General features: G+C 33.7%; 1 protein-coding gene and 1 long non-coding RNA gene across 3 annotated transcripts; both read right to left on the reverse strand.

Moving 5' to 3' along the window:
* Positions 1-802: 802 nt before the first annotated feature.
* LOC110737499 lies at positions 803-3,204 on the reverse strand. Its single transcript, XR_002514414.1, has 2 exons — positions 2,973-3,204; positions 803-1,227 (listed from the first exon to the last, which is right to left on the reverse strand). It is a non-coding gene; the product is annotated as an uncharacterized LOC110737499 (long non-coding RNA).
* A 1,843-nt stretch (positions 3,205-5,047) lies between these two features.
* Positions 5,048-11,286, reverse strand: LOC110737732 (RNA exonuclease 4-like). 2 transcript variants are annotated; one of them, XM_021918063.1, is made up of 9 exons: positions 10,973-11,277; positions 10,799-10,871; positions 10,633-10,711; positions 9,906-9,990; positions 8,971-9,079; positions 8,467-8,555; positions 8,297-8,361; positions 8,037-8,115; positions 5,048-5,472 (listed from the first exon to the last, which is right to left on the reverse strand). In XM_021918063.1, exons 1-9 carry the CDS (start codon positions 11,048-11,050, stop codon positions 5,305-5,307), a joined length of 825 nt encoding a protein of 274 aa, XP_021773755.1. In that variant the 5' UTR covers positions 11,051-11,277; the 3' UTR covers positions 5,048-5,304. The 2 variants fall into 2 exon arrangements, with proteins under 2 accessions (XP_021773755.1, XP_021773756.1); XM_021918064.1 differs by lacking the exon at positions 9,906-9,990 and having other exon boundaries at positions 8,971-9,089; positions 10,973-11,286.
* Positions 11,287-18,349: the final 7,063 nt, after the last annotated feature.

The raw sequence follows: 18,349 nt of genomic DNA on the forward strand, positions 1-18,349 counted from the left end.
GAGTCCATGATTTGGTAATCCTTTAAAAGCCCGCCCCATTTATATGTTGGAGTGGCAAAATCCGTTTATAAACAAGTTTAGACAGGGCTTTTAATGGGCCCTTGACCCATTGAACAGGTTACTTGAAGAATTGGATGTGAATAATAAACCTAAAGGCTAAAGCCTATAAGGATACATTGTGACTTTGTGAGTTGTGACAATCCATCAGTTTTTCAAATACGTGGTAGCTAAAATTCATGTGTTACATGAAAGAACACATACAGTGGATTGTAACTTTACTAGCTATTGAAAAAGCATTGGGTTAAGCAGCTTAAGCTACATTGCAACTGAACATCAACTTGATGATGTATCTAAAAATATAAAACACAATGATTTAGCAAGCAAATTTGGAGTGGTACACAGGTACCACTATCTTTTACAGTGTAGTAAAGAAGATTGTGGATTGCTGTGTCTCATGCCAAGCCCATGATGCAGCATCAGATAGGCTAGGCTTGGTCCACAGTCGAGCCAGCAGCTATGTAGCATGCCTAAATTTCTAAATATGTGGCTTAAGTATAACCCTAGTCCACATATATTTATTTTAATGAGCATTTTTTTTTTGTCGTGTTGGGTCATGTTTTTACTCTTGTTATCATGGTCCAACTCACATTTTAAATGTTGTATCATGTCTATTTCGTTTTTGTGTTGTATTTTTTCATGTTAGCTCATGTCATGTCACGTGTCAACTCAACCTAATGTCATCTTTACTTTTAAAATTAAAATATCTTAGTTATAATCAAACATTTTTAAAGAATCATGTAAATTTTGCAGGCAAAAGATAAAAATTTCTTCTCCTTAATAGGTGGTGTATCAAGAGCTTACAATACCTTTTTTCTTGGGTATTACTTTACAAATCTCCAGTTGCCCAAAAGTAAAACAAAAAAAGCCTCTTTAAAGTACTACATTATTCACTCACTTGCTGCTCAAAGCATAAGACTCCCGATTTTTTTTAAAAAAAAACAGGCATGACAATTGGTAGATAATAAGTGAAAACATCAACATAATTAAAGAAAAGTAATTAATTATGGAAATGAGCTCTTGCAACACAACAACAAGTGTCAATAGCAATACATCTGCCAGTTGAATGTGAAACTTTGTTCCTGCAGTCTGAAGAGCATTGAGGGATTGAGCATCTCTCCATTTCCACTGTTCCAAATGCACATAACTGGCACTCTCCTGATTTCAACCCTATTTTTGATGTGAAAAAAAAATAAATAAACCACACTATATTAGAAATTTAGAATACATAGTAGTTACTATTTCATTGTTTTAGTTAAAATCATGATACAGTGTGTTATATTCACATGATTTTCATTTTTAAACTTATTAGAATTTACCTTATTGTATAGGTTGGATTTTAGTATTCCTTATTAATCTTTATTTGAACTTTTTTATAGTTTGTAGAATTTATCGACCTTTGCCAGTATCTATTAAAATGATATAAGATGAACATAACATAACCTTGTTGACTCAACTGATGTCCCAAATAGTTGCCTCTCGATGCTCAAATTATGTGAACCTTAAATAGCAAGTGCTAAGTCGCTAAACAATTAAAAGATTTTCTGATGGGCACACAATAACATTTAAAAGATTCCTCATACTATATAAATTTCCTTTAAGATTCATCATTCTCATACCCTATTTTATAGTTTTTCATTTAATTATGGCGAAAAAAAAATTATTTTTGTACTTTAACATGTGTTACCTCATGGGTATACGAGCTACACATTAGACAGACAAAATGATATAAAAGCAATATATCACATCTATTTTACTTTAGAAAATATTTGCAAACAATATATATACATAATAACATATTAAGGGGAAAAAAATGGAAAATTCTCTTTGGTAACACACAACTTTCTCTTTTTCTCTTTGGTAAATTGCAAAAATTCCAATTCTTTTTGGTAATCTTGTATAATTAATTTATTGCTTATAACATTAATAATTATTCTTTTATTAAAATTCTAACCATAGTTAGAGTTGTTTGGTTAATTTAATCAATTTTCAATAATAAAATAAATCATTTTAAAAAAGAATTTTTGTAAAAAAAAAACCCAAACCCCTTCCCCACCTAGCCACCACCACCAGCTCCCTCCCCGTGCCGGCGGCCAGACGCCCCACCTCTGGCTCGCGACGCCCGACCTCCCCCACCCCTGGCCGACGAAACCTAGCCTCCCTCACCCCCACCTCCTCTTTTCCCCCCTTAGCGACCCCACAACCTCCCATTTCCCCCACCCAATGCCCCATCGGCGACCCTGACCCTACCCTAAACTACCCCTAAAACCCGGCCCCCTCCCAAACGACCACTCTCCCTTGTTTGCCGATCCGGAATCCCTAAACCACACCCAAAAAACCACAAAATCCAAACTCGTTTAGGGTTTTAAAACCAGACCTAGAGAACAGGTTTGAGTATTCTGGTGGTTTTGGGTTTCTATAGTGGTCGGCACGGGGACGCTAAGGAGTCGTCGGACAGGGTGGGGGAGGCTGGGCGTTGCCAGTCGGTGGTGGGGCGCCTAGCCACCAGCATAGGGAGGGGGTTGCTGGTGGCATGTGGGGTGGGGGAGGGGTTTGAGATTTTTTTAAAAATTATTATTATAATAATTTAATTATTAAAAAAATAAAAAACTAACTATAGTTAACGATTTTTATTAAAATAACACTTATCAATGGTAACCAATAACACAAGATTACCAAAGAGAATTGAAATTTTTGCAATTTATCAAAGAAAATTTGAGTGTTACCAAAGAGAATTTCCCAAAAAAAAAAAAAAAAAAAAAAAAAAAAAAAAATGGACTTTGTAGCATATTAATAAATAAATTTGGGATTTATTCAAAAAAATAAAAAATAAAGGAATTTGGGTAGACAAAAGAAGCTTGAAAAAAGAAAAGCTATAAAAAAAAATTATATATAGCAATTAAAATGAAACTTACCAAATGAAAATAGGAAGATAGCAAGAAAGAGGAGTGTTGCTATAGAAGAGGTTTTCATTTTTGGAAACATAGATTCACTTTGTTTACATTTTTCCTCTTGTTTGAGCTATAAATAGCAATTGAAAAAGAACTATGTACTAAAAATAACAAGTAGCTCATAATTACTCATATAATGGTTGTGCACTTGTGCACTTAGGCTAATTAAATTATACAAAAGGAAGTTTTGTGGATTTAAGACTATTGGATAGACCTACTTTGTGCGCTGTTAGTAGCATGATATGGTCCTATATATCATAAACGTAATTTTTAATTTAAATTAACTAATTAATAAAAGGTCGCATAAATAACAATAATTGTGGTATTTATGCGGCTAAGTGCCTAATATTGGTAAAACCTTTGTTGTATTCTTGTTGTTTTCTATTAAATGATTATTGTAAATTCTAGGATGTCCTAGTCATACACATGCATTTCGTCGTTTCTTTGAAAATCACTTAGTAGAATATTGATAATTTGATGTGGATAAGCTAAGAAACAAAGAGTAACCATCTATTGCTATTTTGTTGCGCTTCATCTCCACTCTTCTATAGTCTCTATGTGCACCTCTTAGGTGCTTGTTTCTTTCCATTCCCACTTTGCACTTTAGGCATTAAGGTTTCGCCTTATTTGTTTGCGTTTTGTACTTTTTAGTTTGTCTGTCAAAACTACCAATAATTTATAGCCCTTATTTGAACTAATATTTCGTTCTTATAACTTATATATGCAATTCAAATGAAAAGAAAAAACATTTAATCAATCATGAATGATGCATATTGGCATGTGTTTAACAAAATTATACCCTATACTAGGCTATTGTTCATCGATCACTCGTGTAACATTTACAAATTGATAACACCAATCCGCCTACTAATAATTTAAGAAATCATCACTTCGATGTAACATGTTATGTTCTTTTTCTCCAACTTTCTACTCGTTCACCATTTGACATCAATGATACGACTCGATAAGGAAACTAAACTACACTCGATTGTAAGTCAGTCACATACAAGAAAACTGATTCTTGATAAGGAAGAATGGCAATAAGGCTCACTGAAGATCATATATAATTTTTTTTGGAATTTTAGAGAGTCGTAAGAGCAAGTGATGAGAATCGATCACAGGATCCCCTGAAATTGGGAGTGAAGCTTTAACCAACAGAGCAATCTCATACTAGAAGTAACAAGATGAAGCATTAGAAGGATTTTGTGGTGTTGTTAGGGAGTTAAGGTTATGCTGCCACATGAACAAAAAGCCATTGCCTACTTTCAATTAATCATTACATAGGAAGTCACTTAAACCACCACTTAGAAGAATCACCAATAATAATCAACAGAATCAAAACGATATTGACCAAGTAATAAACAACTTTCCACTTCACACATTGTTTTTTGTAGCATAGTTTTTGCTGGCATCTTTGAGCTAACTAATCAGCTATCCTTGGTATAAAATATATAGATATAGTGCTGCTTCCAACTTCAGTTTTCAACGCCCTTTTCTGGGGTCACCACTTCTCTTGGTCCCTAAATTGATCATCTTTCAAGCGCAAAAAGAGCCAATGGTTATGCAGTCAGGTGGCGTACACCTTTCTTCACTGTTTGAGTGGAGTGCGATGAGTCTGTTTATTGTGAATAAAAAGTCTGTACTTTAGCATCTTACTGCTATGGAACTGTTGCAGATGCGTATCGTGGATTCGAGCCGAGGAAACAAAGTTGTTGGGACGTTTAAATATGAAATTCTATGGTCTGAATGAATGGAAACGACTCAATGAGGTTATTGCCCATTAGGACGTTCTTGGAAATCCTATGTTCTGGATGGAGGGATGATAAACCCATCTCTTGCATGAGTTGAATAGACAATCTCGTGGGCAAATTTTTGATATGTTTTACTAAAACTAATTTTGAGTTTTCAAGACCAACTATGATGATATCTTTAGATTTCAAACCCACGAGATTAGACGATTAAGCTCATCCTTGAGAAGGGGCTACGGCTTTACAAACTCAATTCTGAACATATATGGAGGTTTAAAACTTTAAGAGGAATTGCATTAAATTGTTATTGTTTTTATATTGAACTAGGCAACTCTGTTCAAGTATAATAACTAAGTACATTCTTTTACCAAATATAAATTCTACTCCGTATTACAAAATTTAAATCATACAAAAAAGGACAATAATCAAAAGGCATTAAAAACATTCTTACAACCATATATGGTGCTCTTCTTTCAAAAAGCTATGGTGAATGGACTATTATCTTAGAACTATGAACCAGAAAATAAAAATTAGTTAACTAATACATTCTACAGAACTGGAACATTTTTCACCTCTGTGGCCACTTTCTTGTTTGATTTCTTCCTGTTTTTGCGTTTCTTTTGCTTTTCCATAAGCCTTGAACGATCTTTGACACTCCTCTCCCAGTCTTTTTTGTGCCTCTGGTACAGCAACATAGCTGCACGAGCATCTTCAATCTGAGAGACCACAGATAGGAGCAAAACCCAAGTTAGATTGTCACCTAACACGTAACCACAGAAAGTTCATACACAGCTGGATTGAAATCACAATGCTCTAGCAAGCATCATCAAGGAATCCGATCCAAAAATTTATTCTGATTCCTATTTATAATCCTACTCTAACAATTCTGATTCAATATTGCAGTTTCATGGTAGACTTGGCTTCCAACAGCAATTTTTTTTTCTCTCACAAAGTCATATCCAGGAAATTGGGTGAAAGGCAGAAAGAGCCCATTTGATAGTAGCGAATAGCATTCTCAGAAAAAATAAATAAAGGCCCTCCCCACCTAAGAAGGCTATATTTTAACAAGTCCAGCCCAAGAGATGTGTATAAAAGTAAACATTTGCATTTAAGAGGGTCCATACAGAGCAGAGGGCATATCAGCATAAAACTTGATAACATGAAGCTAACTCTAGCAGGGAGCATCAGCAGATGGATCATGAATTATCCCCACCCACATAATTTTTCATGCAATCTTCTATCTCATACGAATATAAGTCAGGCACCTAGTATACTGGATTACTGATATCTTCTATCTCTTACCTTGTGTTATAAAACTTTCCAGTTCTGTTCATGGAACAAGCACCCAAAGAGGCAGTATCCAGTCCGTTGAATCATTCTACTTGTAAGCTACCTTATTATAATAGCAATAGAAGACCAATACGGGTTCAATAAAGAACCTGAAGCACTCATATGCACCATAATTGGTGTTGTATCTTTAAGAATCAAAAGTCAAACTTCCTAATATTTTTGCCAACTCAGCAAATTGAACTTGGCAAGGAGAAAAGTCCTTTGAATCCCCTCCTTGTCATTTTTAATCTCAATTTACCTCGTTACATCCATACGACAATGAGCCTATTAATTTCTCATTAAATCACAAGTTCAAAGGCGCTCGCCTTCACTTTCTTTTCATCAAATGGTCCAAATACTCCCTATACAGTATACACTTTGTTGCAAATATAATGAGTAACAATGATATCAAAGGACGGTTGAGGGTTTCGGGCGGCCGGTGAGGGGTTTTTAAGGGTTTTAGGGGGGAGGGGGGAGGCAGCGCCGCGGCAGGGAGAGAATTAGAAATCTATACTATATATTAAAACGCGTTTATAAAATTGTGTATGTGCCACGTGTATCCCTTCTTACAAGTATGACGCCCACATCATCATTTAACAACCTTTAGCATCATGCCACATCCTCATTCAATGATCGTAATTAAAAATGCATACAAAGAGATTTGAACCCCAAACCTCATTGAATAAAACCACATGCATTACCATCTTAGATAGAATTAAATCATGCACTATTAATCCACATTTATATATAAATACATACATGTATTAGAATGTAGAATCCAAACCCAAAAAAAATCCAAAATAAGCTATTGTCGTCATTGTATTCTTATTTACCCACGTTAAAAATTTAATAAGTCTTTTAAAGCGCTTAATATAAAATTGAAATTATTCAAAGTATCACCTGGAGCATTGCTCGGGTCACATACTAGTTTAGAACTAAAAGAATTAGAATTTTGCACTGTAATATCACAATGCCTTAGAACTAAAAGAATTATTATGTATTGTGTAGAACTCCAATCATCAATAACTCCCACAACTTGCTGAATTGCTAGGGTTATATGTCAATAGATTCTCCCCTCACCTGACTCCACCACCATGAGGTCTAAACCACACCTACTTCACAAGGGGGCTTCTGGGCTTGGAAGAGCCCTAGTGGTTTGAGCTCAGTAGTGCTACAGGGACCCTTGCATCACCTTTTTGATTAAATTCTAAGTAAAGTTATAGAAGTTTGATAGCTTGACTGAATAAACAGCTCATGGAGTTACAAAGCTAATAATATAATTAAAAAAAAATCACAGCTTTCTTCCAGAAACGAGAACTGACTCAAACGAGAGTCAAATAGGCAATCAGAATCCTTATCACAATCCCAGTTTCCACACTGTTTGACTGTAATATAGAATGCTTTTTCTATATAGATGAAGAAGCAGAAGTATTTCAACCAAAAAAACATAGCTACTCTACACTAAGGCAAAATTAAGTAAAAATCAGTTTTTCTCAGTAAAAATCAGTCTTTCTCAGTAAAAATAAGTTTTTTTTTTTTTTTTTTTTTTTTTTTTTTTAGTAATAATTAGATTAAATCAGAGCTTTAATCAGTAAAAAAAAAAAAAAGAATATAGCATTGGTAAATATAAGTTTTAATCAGTAAAAATAGGGTGATGAAAGCAAGTCTATGATGCATATAACAATTGTGACTTAGTGTAAATAGTGAGCACCCAAAACGTAGCCAATGAACAATCAACGAGTTCGTGATGCACATCACTCCATCTCAACAAGAGAGATAGTAGCAAGATTAACATCAGATTGACAGAATCCTTTCCTCGATAGAATAATAATCAGAAACTATATGTATAGAGTGTTGACAGCTTGACAACCTAGTTCCTACTGTCAAAAATAAATTTATAAACTAAGAAGAAGTCATTGGATGGATCAGGAATTCAGGATAAGATACTCACAGGACAATGCTCTCCATTCTGAATCTCTGCACCAAGAAACTCAGCAGCAAGATGCCGAAGTGCCTTTCTACGACTTTCTCTACTCATTTCAAGAAAAGCAATTAGAACTTTTATAGCAAAATCAAACTCACAGATTTAATTACTTATCATGCATTCCAATGGAGCATACTTTTTTAAATAAATTGGTTCAAGATGAGCAATTCAACTTATATGAAAGGAAAAGCCTAGAAAAAGAAAAGAGTATGAAGCAAGAGACATACTTTAGAAATGGCTGGTATTCTGCAGTGTCACGCAGATCTTTCTTTGGATGACTTAGCAAAAGTGCCTGTTAAGAGATGATTAGTTGAGGTTATAGTTTCAAATGTAAGATGCAGATAAAATCAACAAATATTACAAGTGTGGGCCTGTGGGGGGAAGGGGGGAAACTAACCTTTAGATCATTACGCAAAGCATGGCCAACAAGAATCTTTCCTTTGATCAACTCTGCTACCTTTTTTTGAACTGAAGGAAAATCCTTTGCTGTAGAATCATCCATAAGCAAAATGAGGAGCACTCAACAAAAACAGATACAGGACAAATTATGCCATAACTTATTCAAGACCCAATCACATAATCAATAATTAGTATCTGAAAGAAATTTCCAATTATTATATTATTCTTATCCAATTAAAATTATGCTGACTTCTTAATGCTGTTCAAAAGGAGTAACATGAAGGTTTTGGCTTTTTTCAAACTTGGATGCATGCAAACATCCCAGTTGTGCCTGTATTGCACTTTGTGGACTTAACACAAAGGTTTTGGTTTATTTAAAAACAGTCACTAGCAGGATCTGAGTAAGAAGCCTAGATACAAATATGAAAACAACCACACAAGACATAAGGCTTCAACTCTTCAATACAAATAATAGTGATGCAACAAAAAATGCCCAGCATACCTTTCCTCAAGTCACGAGGTCGGATTCCACTAATTTCTGTTCGGAAGTCAACAACACGATCAATAGGCCGGACAAATTCATCATATACCACATTTCCCCATTTATTTACCTGCCAGAAACTGATGTACATTAAATCATTAATAGGGGACCTAGACACGAGAAAACATATGAACAAGAGAAAGACACATGATGGCATATATGACTATATGAGGGGATGATAGATCAAGGAACAAAGTCCATGAGCTACAAAACATCATTCTACTCCAATGATATATTATGTTAAAAATATACGCACTTGAGAACCTTAAAATCCAAACAAAGAATCAAACCGTAGTTGGAAGCTGTAGCTAGTCTAAAATAGTAGCACTCGAAATTCACATAAAGCAACCAGTCTAACAAATTGTTCATCCCTCAAGTTCAAATAAAGTTCTAAAGCAATTTTATTAAGATGGCATGATTAGGCACAGCTATTGTATTAGGTCAGTTTTTGTTTGTGCATTAATAACATAATTGGTAGTAAAGCCGTTGTATTAGCCTATTAGGTCAACTTTTGCATGTGCAATGGTAAATAAATGGTAATAGGCAGACAAATAAATTATTACTACATCCAAATACTGCAAATAGCTGATACTTTCAAATGGAAAATGCATATAAGTGTACAATAAAAAGAGCTAGATGAAACAACAATGGGAAATTGAATGCATCCTAATAGCTCCTCCAGACAGAAAACAAAAGGTGAATCTACTTTTTGCAAAAGTAAGGAACCACAAAAATTTAGGGTGGAATAACACAAATTCACAAACAACCAGTCATGTCAGCTCAATTACTAAATTCACAAAAATAAAATTTGGATGCAGTACTTTAAAAAGGAAGACAACTTTATATGAATGAATGAACAGATGAGCTTGAATGTGAGAATGAGGAATATATAGTACCAGTGTAACTCGCCCAAGAGCACTTTTATTACCCTGAGGACTGACCCCAACCATCTCACAATCCATGGCTACCTCATCTGTCAAACTACAAAAATAAAAATCATTACAACATAAACCAGCAATGAATAAGAACTCCGTCAATAATTAACACATACACTTTAGCTAAGTTCTCCTTGAGAAGAAATCACTATAACAAGTTCCAAGCGAAAAAAAAAAAGAAAAAGAAAGACAAAGGCATGTTGACAGGTGAGGAAGGAAATACAAATCATCAGTTGATACATGGAAATTACAAGACTACAAAATTGACACCAATACCATCAATTCTCCAAATTAATTTTAAATCAAATTCAAATTTCTGTTTCACTTAAATAGCTTGAACATGAATGATAATCCACCAACCTTAAGAAATATCAATATAGATTAACATTAATATACTGTCACATACGAACTAGAATTGCTAACACACTCTCAACTAAGAAAAAGGATTCAATATAACCCATGGGAAACAGAAGTTAAATTAGAATAGTTTTGAACATCCAAACTACTGGTCCAACAACGGTCGAAATATATCATCTATCCACATTACAATTGATATGCATACAGTCAAGTGTCAACTAAGTTCACTAATATCTCTAATATACAGGGGGGTAAAGTAAACATATAACAGCCCCGTTTGGTAGGCGATAATAAATAATGTAAAAGAAACCCGAAAGCGTGAAAGTGGTACCTGCAATCAGAGGAAGTAGGAGCAAGAACATTGACTTGAGACTCATCGGATTCTGAAACAGAGCGTTGTTTCCGTTTTCCTGCAAAAAAGAGAACAATTAAGCAAAGCAAACAATAACATTAAACTACAAACCACAAATTGAAGAGAAAGAGAAAGTGAAAGTGACCTAATATTGTAGGTGAGGAGCCGCCATTAGAGTGCGACGGAAGCTTGGGTTTGGAACCCTGAAGATTCAGTTTCTATGGAAGATAGCAGAAAAACATGATTAGTTTGTAGAAATGGAAATACGAAGAATTGAATTGAATTGAATGCAAAGGAGAGAGAGATTGAGAGATTGTACCTGTTGAAGCAGAGCCCAATTAGGGTTTAGAGGCGCCATTTTAGGGTTCTTCTTCTTCCTTACGACCTCACTCCCCATTTTTTTCTTTTTCTTTTACTTTGTCGGAAAGTTTTAAGTGATGGTGCTGCCAATTAGAGGTGAAATACGGAGTACAAGTTTTGGTACTACGATAAATAGGTCAAGCATGGCACTAAAATGGTCCATCAACTGGTGTAGGGGGACTTGATTGTTGACACCAGCAAGAGGTGATCAAAAAATCGGGCCTATGAGTATTACACCATAAAACTTAGGATTTTTTTTTACAATTATCACCTACAATTGTTGTTGTTTTAGGAATGGGAAATTATCAATGATACTCCGGACTTTTCTCAATGATACACTTCATTAAACTATCATTATCACCGGTACACCTAAACTTTTCCCTAAATACCTACCGTACCCTTTCCGTTAAAAAAAATGTTAGTTTTGGCTTTTTTTCAATTTTTTTAACTTAAAAAAAATTAATTATCTATTTTTAACTTAATTCTAAAAAGAAAAAACCTTCTTTTTCCCTCATCTCCCTTCCATGGCCTTCCTCCAACCACTTCCACCACCTAGGCCAACAACACTGTGGCGCCACCCCCACCACCACCACCACCACAAACCGCAAAACCCCCACAACTTGACAACCAACATTAACTCGACCCCCCAACCACGACCCTACCCCGAATCCACTTTAGCCACCACCGCTAAAAAACCACCAACGCCACACCAATTCAGCCACCACCATCCCCACCACCACCCAAACCAAACCCTAGAACCACCATCCCACTAGACCCGAAACCACCAACCAATCCAACCCCAAAACCCCATTAACCCAAACCCAGCCAACCTCAAAACCATTCAAAAACCCACCAAACCAAACCCGACATTGGGTTCGACGCGAAATCGGGGCAGGGAGTTCGACGCGGCTTGAATCGGAGGATGGGGGAGGTCAGCGACGCCGAAATCGGGGAATGAGGTTGGTCAGCAAGGTCGAAATTTGGGGGGGGGGGGGTGGGTGGGTTTGGATTAATGGGGGAGGTTATTGCTTATTTTTCTCTGGAATAATCATCCAAATCTTCCATCTTTATATGATTTTTCTCACTTTCTCTCTCTAATTGATGTTGACGGTGGTTGGAGATGGTGGTAGCGGTTGCAGTGGGGAATTGCGAAGCTAGAGGCGCTGCTCTAGGCAGTGACGGTGCTGTAATTAATTGAGGTTGATACAGGGGATGCGTGGCTGTTGCTGTTGTAGTTGTTGCGGTGGTGATTGGAGGTGGTCTGGATGTGGGAATGTGTGGGAGTTGGAGCTGGTGATGCGGTGAGGTGGCGAGCTACTGGTTGTGTTTGGTGGATGGGGTTGAAATGGTGGTGGCGCTGTGGGGGCGTGAAGTGGTGCTGCGTGGGTAATTGAGAGGAGCAGGGGAGGTATATTGGTGTGAATGGTGGAATAGGGGATTAGTAGGGAAGGTGAGTTTCGTTGGTTTCGACCATAATTAACGTTTAGTTAACGTTAAGGGTACGGTAGGTATTTATGGAAAAGTTTAGGTGTACCGGTGATAATGAAAGTTTAATGAAGTGTATCATTGAGAAAAGCCCAAACCTGGGGGGTATCATTGATAATTTCCCTTTAGGAATTACCACCTACAGTTTTTTTTTTCTTTTGAAATTTACCACCTACATTTTTCCAAAACACTAAAACTTCCCACCACTTTGACCAACCCCTCAAAGATGACGTGATCCTTGCTATTTCCCTCCGTTTTCTTTCTTCTTCTCTCGATTCTCACTTTCATCTTCTTCCACTTCCATCTAAATTGAGGCATAGCTTGAAATCGAATTGCTAAAAACAAAATTTAGGTTTTAACAATAATTTCTCTTACTTCACCACTCCAATGATTCCACGAAAAAGGTATGTTTGCTTAATTACTGGGTTTAGGTGCTCAATTACTGGGTTGAGGTACTTAATTTAGGGGTTTTTAATTGAATTAAGGGTTTAGGGTTTTCACTTTGAGAATTTAATTATCGGTTTAAGGTTTTTAATTTGGGAATTTAATTACTGGTTTAGGGTTTGGGATTAATTTAGGGGTTTTCAATTGCAGTTAATTTAGGAGTTAGGGTTTTCAATTTGATTACAAATAAATGAAAATTAATTAAACCCTAATTTCAATTGATTGATTTCAACAACATAATCAAATTCCCAAATTGGTTAAATCCTTATATCAATTGAAAAACTCCTAAATTAAGTCGTTCAGAACATGAATTTTGCAGACATACCTTTTTTCGTAACTGCATTGGAGATTCGAAGGAAGAACAATGAATTTTGAAATCCTAACTTTTTATTTTAGCAATTTGATTTTAGTATTGGTGTAAAATTAAAAAGGATAAGAAGAAGAAAAACTGAATATCGAAAGAGGAAGGAAGGAAAAGGAGGGAAAATGAGGGGAAGACCGTTTATGGGCCCAACCATGACGTCATCTTTCAAAATGGTGGAAAGTTTTATCATTTTCATAAAATGTAGGTGGTAATTCCTAGAACAGCAACAATTGTAGGTGGTAATTGTCAAAAAATCCTAAAACTTATGCCTAAATTCGCAAAATAGTATTGGATTTATCGAGCCTTTTTTGGACTTTTTTCAAGTCAGACTTGGGTTTATGAACCAAAAATGTTTTTAGCCTTTTCCAAATCCGCACTTTTTTTGGGTCGGGCTGATCGGGTTAGCGGGTCGGGTCATGGATCAAAATATCATTTCTAACATTAGCATGAATCTGGCACAAGCACAATGAATTAATCTGCATGTTGGCCTACTTATTGACCTTTACATCACAAATGAAATTTATAGTGTAGTCTTCAACAAAGGTGACTATTAGTGTCACATGTTTGTCAGAATTGTCGCACAATAACTTGTAGTGTAAGGCCTTGTTTAGTTCACCTGATCTGATCTGATCTGAACTTATATTTTCTGATCTGATCTGAACTTATATTTTCTGATCTGATCTGATCTAAACTTATTTTTCTGATCTGATCTGATCTGAACTTATATTTTCTGATCAGAACTTATTTTTTCTGATCTGATCTGATCTGAACTTATTTTTTTCTGATTTGAACTTATTTTAATTATTTCAATATTCTACTTTTCATGTTAATCAATATTAATGTTTAATTATTATTGTTATGATTATTATTACTATTACTATTATTATTACTATTATTATTATTACTATTATTTTTATTATTATTATTTTTATTATTATTATTATTATTATTTTTATTATTATTATTATTACTATTATTATTATTATTATTATTATTATTATTATTATTATTATTATTATTATTATTATTATTATTATTATTATTATTATTATTATAGACCTACAAATTTTTTATAGAAACCTATAAGTATTAAAGTTACTAGATCGTATAAAGTAATAGAATTGGAATATTTGATAATTTAATTATTTACAATATCCCACTTCATAAAAGAATTTTTTTTATAAGAAAGTATTAAAATGGGGATCCTAAAAAAACTAAATTACAGATTAAATTTATCATAGATTTTTTCTATATAGAAAAAAGAGATTTGACTTGTTTTCAAATACCTTAATTCTTAAATAATTATATGGATTTATGATGTATCGGATTTGATTTTATCGTTTGTTTGAACTAGCAACATTTTCTATGTTATTTTGTACTAATTGTAATTAAAGTAATGCGTAGCTATTATTATTGAAAACCTTATACTTATACTCCCTTCGATTTTAAATACCTTCTCCATTTCTACATGTGGGGAGTTTTAGGACAAATTGGTAAACGTAATAATATATGGAGCTTGTGGGGTAAGTGGAAGATTAAAAAAAAATGTATAAAGCAAAAGTATTTAATAGAATAGGAGGAAAGAAAATATGAAATTTAAAAAATCTTATTTATGGGAAACGTTAGGCTTGTTATCAAAAATATGAAATTAAAAAAAATGAAAATATACATAATATGTTGTACGAAGATATTAATTTTTTTTGTATAGGGAACGTTAGGCTCGTTTATTATTGCTTTTTTTTTTTTTAGGGAAAAAGGTAATATTTTGTAAGAAGATATTCAAATATTTTTGTTAAAACCACTTGATCAAGTATTATTGTTTTGATTTGAAGAGGGTGTTTCTAGGAAAAAACAAAGTATTATATTTCCCTCCGTCCCTTATTGATAGTCCTTTTTGGCTAAATTTTAGTCCCAAAATGTTCATCCACCTCCAGGTATAATTTAAAATAGTGTAATGAACGAAGTACAACTTAATACAACGAAGGAAATTTGAACTTCTTGTAATGAAAATTATATTTGTAAACGTTTATGATTTGGAGCTTATAATGAAATTTTAATTATTATCGTTTATTGTTTGTGCTATTTATTATAATAATAATAATAATAAATAATAATAATAATAATAATAATAATAATAATAATAATAATGACCATCATCATCATCATCATAATAATAATAATAATAATAATAATAATAATAATAATTTGTGTTTGATCTGAACTTATCTGATCTGATCTGAACTTAACTTATTTTTTCTGGTCTGATCTGATCTAAACTTAATTTTTCTGATCTGATCTGATATGAACTTATTTTTTCTGATCTGATCTGATCTCATATGAACTTATTTTTTCTGATCTGATCTGATCTGAACTTATTTTTTCTGAAATAAGTAAAAATAAAGTGAACTAAACAAGGCCTAAACATGAATAAGTTTTTGGGGTTTTTAATTGTGATAATATTTCGTGTAGCTAGATAAGCAAGTATTAACATTTTTCTTAATTATCTAACAATTATCTTGAAAGTGTCTTTGAAAAACCAAAAAAAAAAAAAAAAAAAAAAGTAAGAGAAATTACTAGTGGTATACTCCAGGTTTTGACTTTTATCAATGATACACTTGCTTAAGTTTTAATTATCAGCGGTACACCTATACTTTCAACTAATTAATTACCGTAAGCATTCCGTTAATTAAACGTTAGTTGTAGGTTAATGACTTGCAAATTTGACCAATTTTAACTCTCTCATTAGTTTCCCTCCTATATTTAGAGTAACCCACCCACCTTTGTCATTATATAAACGAAGTGCGCTCATTTTCTCTGATTTATGCAGCTTCTTCTTTATTTGGCTTTTTCTTTTTTTTTTATTATTATTTTCTTATTTCTTCTCTATTTTTTCTATTAAATACTGTACTATGATTAACATTGATGTCAGGAAAAGATACCAAATTTAGACGAAATTTTGGTAGTTACATATATTATTATATAACTAAAAACTAAATTTTGAATTTGGTTTCCTATAGTTCTACGTTTTGGAATGAGATGTTGGAATGGGAGAACTTATTTAGATCACAAATATAGATTATGTCTTTGGTTTGGGAGGTGAATATCCACATTAAGTTTGTGGGTGGACCGTGAATATCTACAGAACTATCTCGACCTCTCAGGTTATGGGAGATGATGATTAGATGGGAATTTGTTACGGGTGCAGTGGTGCACTTACATGCTAAGGGATATTGCTATCTTATTTCACACTCTTAGAACATCTGTCTAAGATAGAATGGGATTTTGAATATAGCTATATGCTCGACTTGTCATACTGAATGTCTAATGTCACTACATATGGGTCTCACTAGAGCTATGTCTTTCATATTTGGGGTAGGATCAAGGTGAAACTACTCAGCTGAATTATCCACCCACACATTTACACACAGAAAATATAGAGGCCAGAATGTTTTATTTCATAGTTTGATGTGGAAGAGATATATTGATCGCTTGTATTGATATGTCTAACGGTAAAGAAGAATGAAGTTAATAAACAAAATAAAGGCAAATGAAGATGAAACAGCATATATCAGAGTAAATGAGGGGACTTCGTTTATATAATGACAAAGGTGGGTGGATTACTTTAAATATAGGAGGGATATTAAGGAGGGAAAAAAAGGAGGGAGTTAAAAATTGGTCAAAATTGCAAGTCATTATCCTATTACTAACGTTTAATTAACGGAATGCATACTGTACTTAATTAGTTGAAAGTACAGGTGTGTCACTGATAATTAAAACTTAAGCAGGTGTATCATTGATACAAGCCTAAACATGGGATGTATCAATGATAATTTTTCAAAAAAATAAAACTAACGTATTTGGTACATCTGTTTTAGGTGACTTGTTGCTACTAGCTACTCAAATTTTTTTTTTTTTTTAAAGTAAGATAAAGGACCCTACTAAACTAGTACCTACAAGTTAAGTCAACCCAGCTATGCAAATCAACACTTAAAAGTAGAGGGGGAGGTAAGGTAATCCTCATGTGGCGTATTTCCAAGCATATGTAGTTGGCGGGACTCGAATTTGTGACCTCAAAGTCACAGGGTGAGTTCCCCACCAACTCTACCTAACATGCTTGATTCATGACTCGTATATTCAATTATGAATGCTTTTTAATATATTAGTATAGATTACTTCGTACAATACGCAGTGTATATGTTTTTAAGGTTTTGAAGGATGTTTAAATATATTTAAATGCTTATGAATTATTGTTTTGAGTGTGTTATATATAAAAGTAAGTTATATTTGTTAATTAAAGTTTGAATTTTTATAAGCATGATAACATGATTAATTATTTTTTAAAGGAGAACACTATTATTAGAATTATTTATGATCTTCTATAATCAATTCTTATCATAGACATCACTTGTTGAGTGAGTGGTCATTTGTTGACAATGACTCCAAACAATATGATAAGGATTGCATTTCACAATCATAAAGTTGAATAAAAAATTGTTACAATTTCAAATAATAATTACTTTAAAACAAAATTCTACGTATGTGGGTGAAATAATTCTCAACTACGTACTTCTTATCCCTTACCATTATTGTTACAGATTCGATATGAATATCCTTTTTAATTTATCTCATGACACAAACCGTAACTCGAGATATGACTGAAATTTATTGTTCAAATTTGTCACCATTTGAACTACAGAATCAATTTTCCTCTGATCTTTGTTATACTCCTCCAAATTCTCCTTCACTATTTTCTTTGAACATTCATAAGGGGAAAAATACCTCTATGGGATTCACTGTTGATTATCTTCACTTCTGATCTAGCTACTACACGTACTAAAAAAATTCTATGACTAAAACTTCATACGTTGTAGGACCAATTTTCCAGAGTAATGGAGAAATCATACTCTGATTTTCAAACATCGCCAAAACAATCTCTGATGGCCCAAAAAAGTCCGACTTAGTCTTTACCTACCCTTTTTGAGTCATCAGCGCTCATGTCTTCACATCATCATTCTTTGCACCGTCAGTGCCACTGTGGTTGGG

The sequence above is a fragment of the Chenopodium quinoa genome, unplaced genomic scaffold, assembly GCF_001683475.1.
Source record: "Chenopodium quinoa cultivar QQ74 unplaced genomic scaffold, ASM168347v1, whole genome shotgun sequence".
Classification (NCBI taxonomy): Eukaryota; Viridiplantae; Streptophyta; class Magnoliopsida; order Caryophyllales; family Amaranthaceae; genus Chenopodium; species Chenopodium quinoa.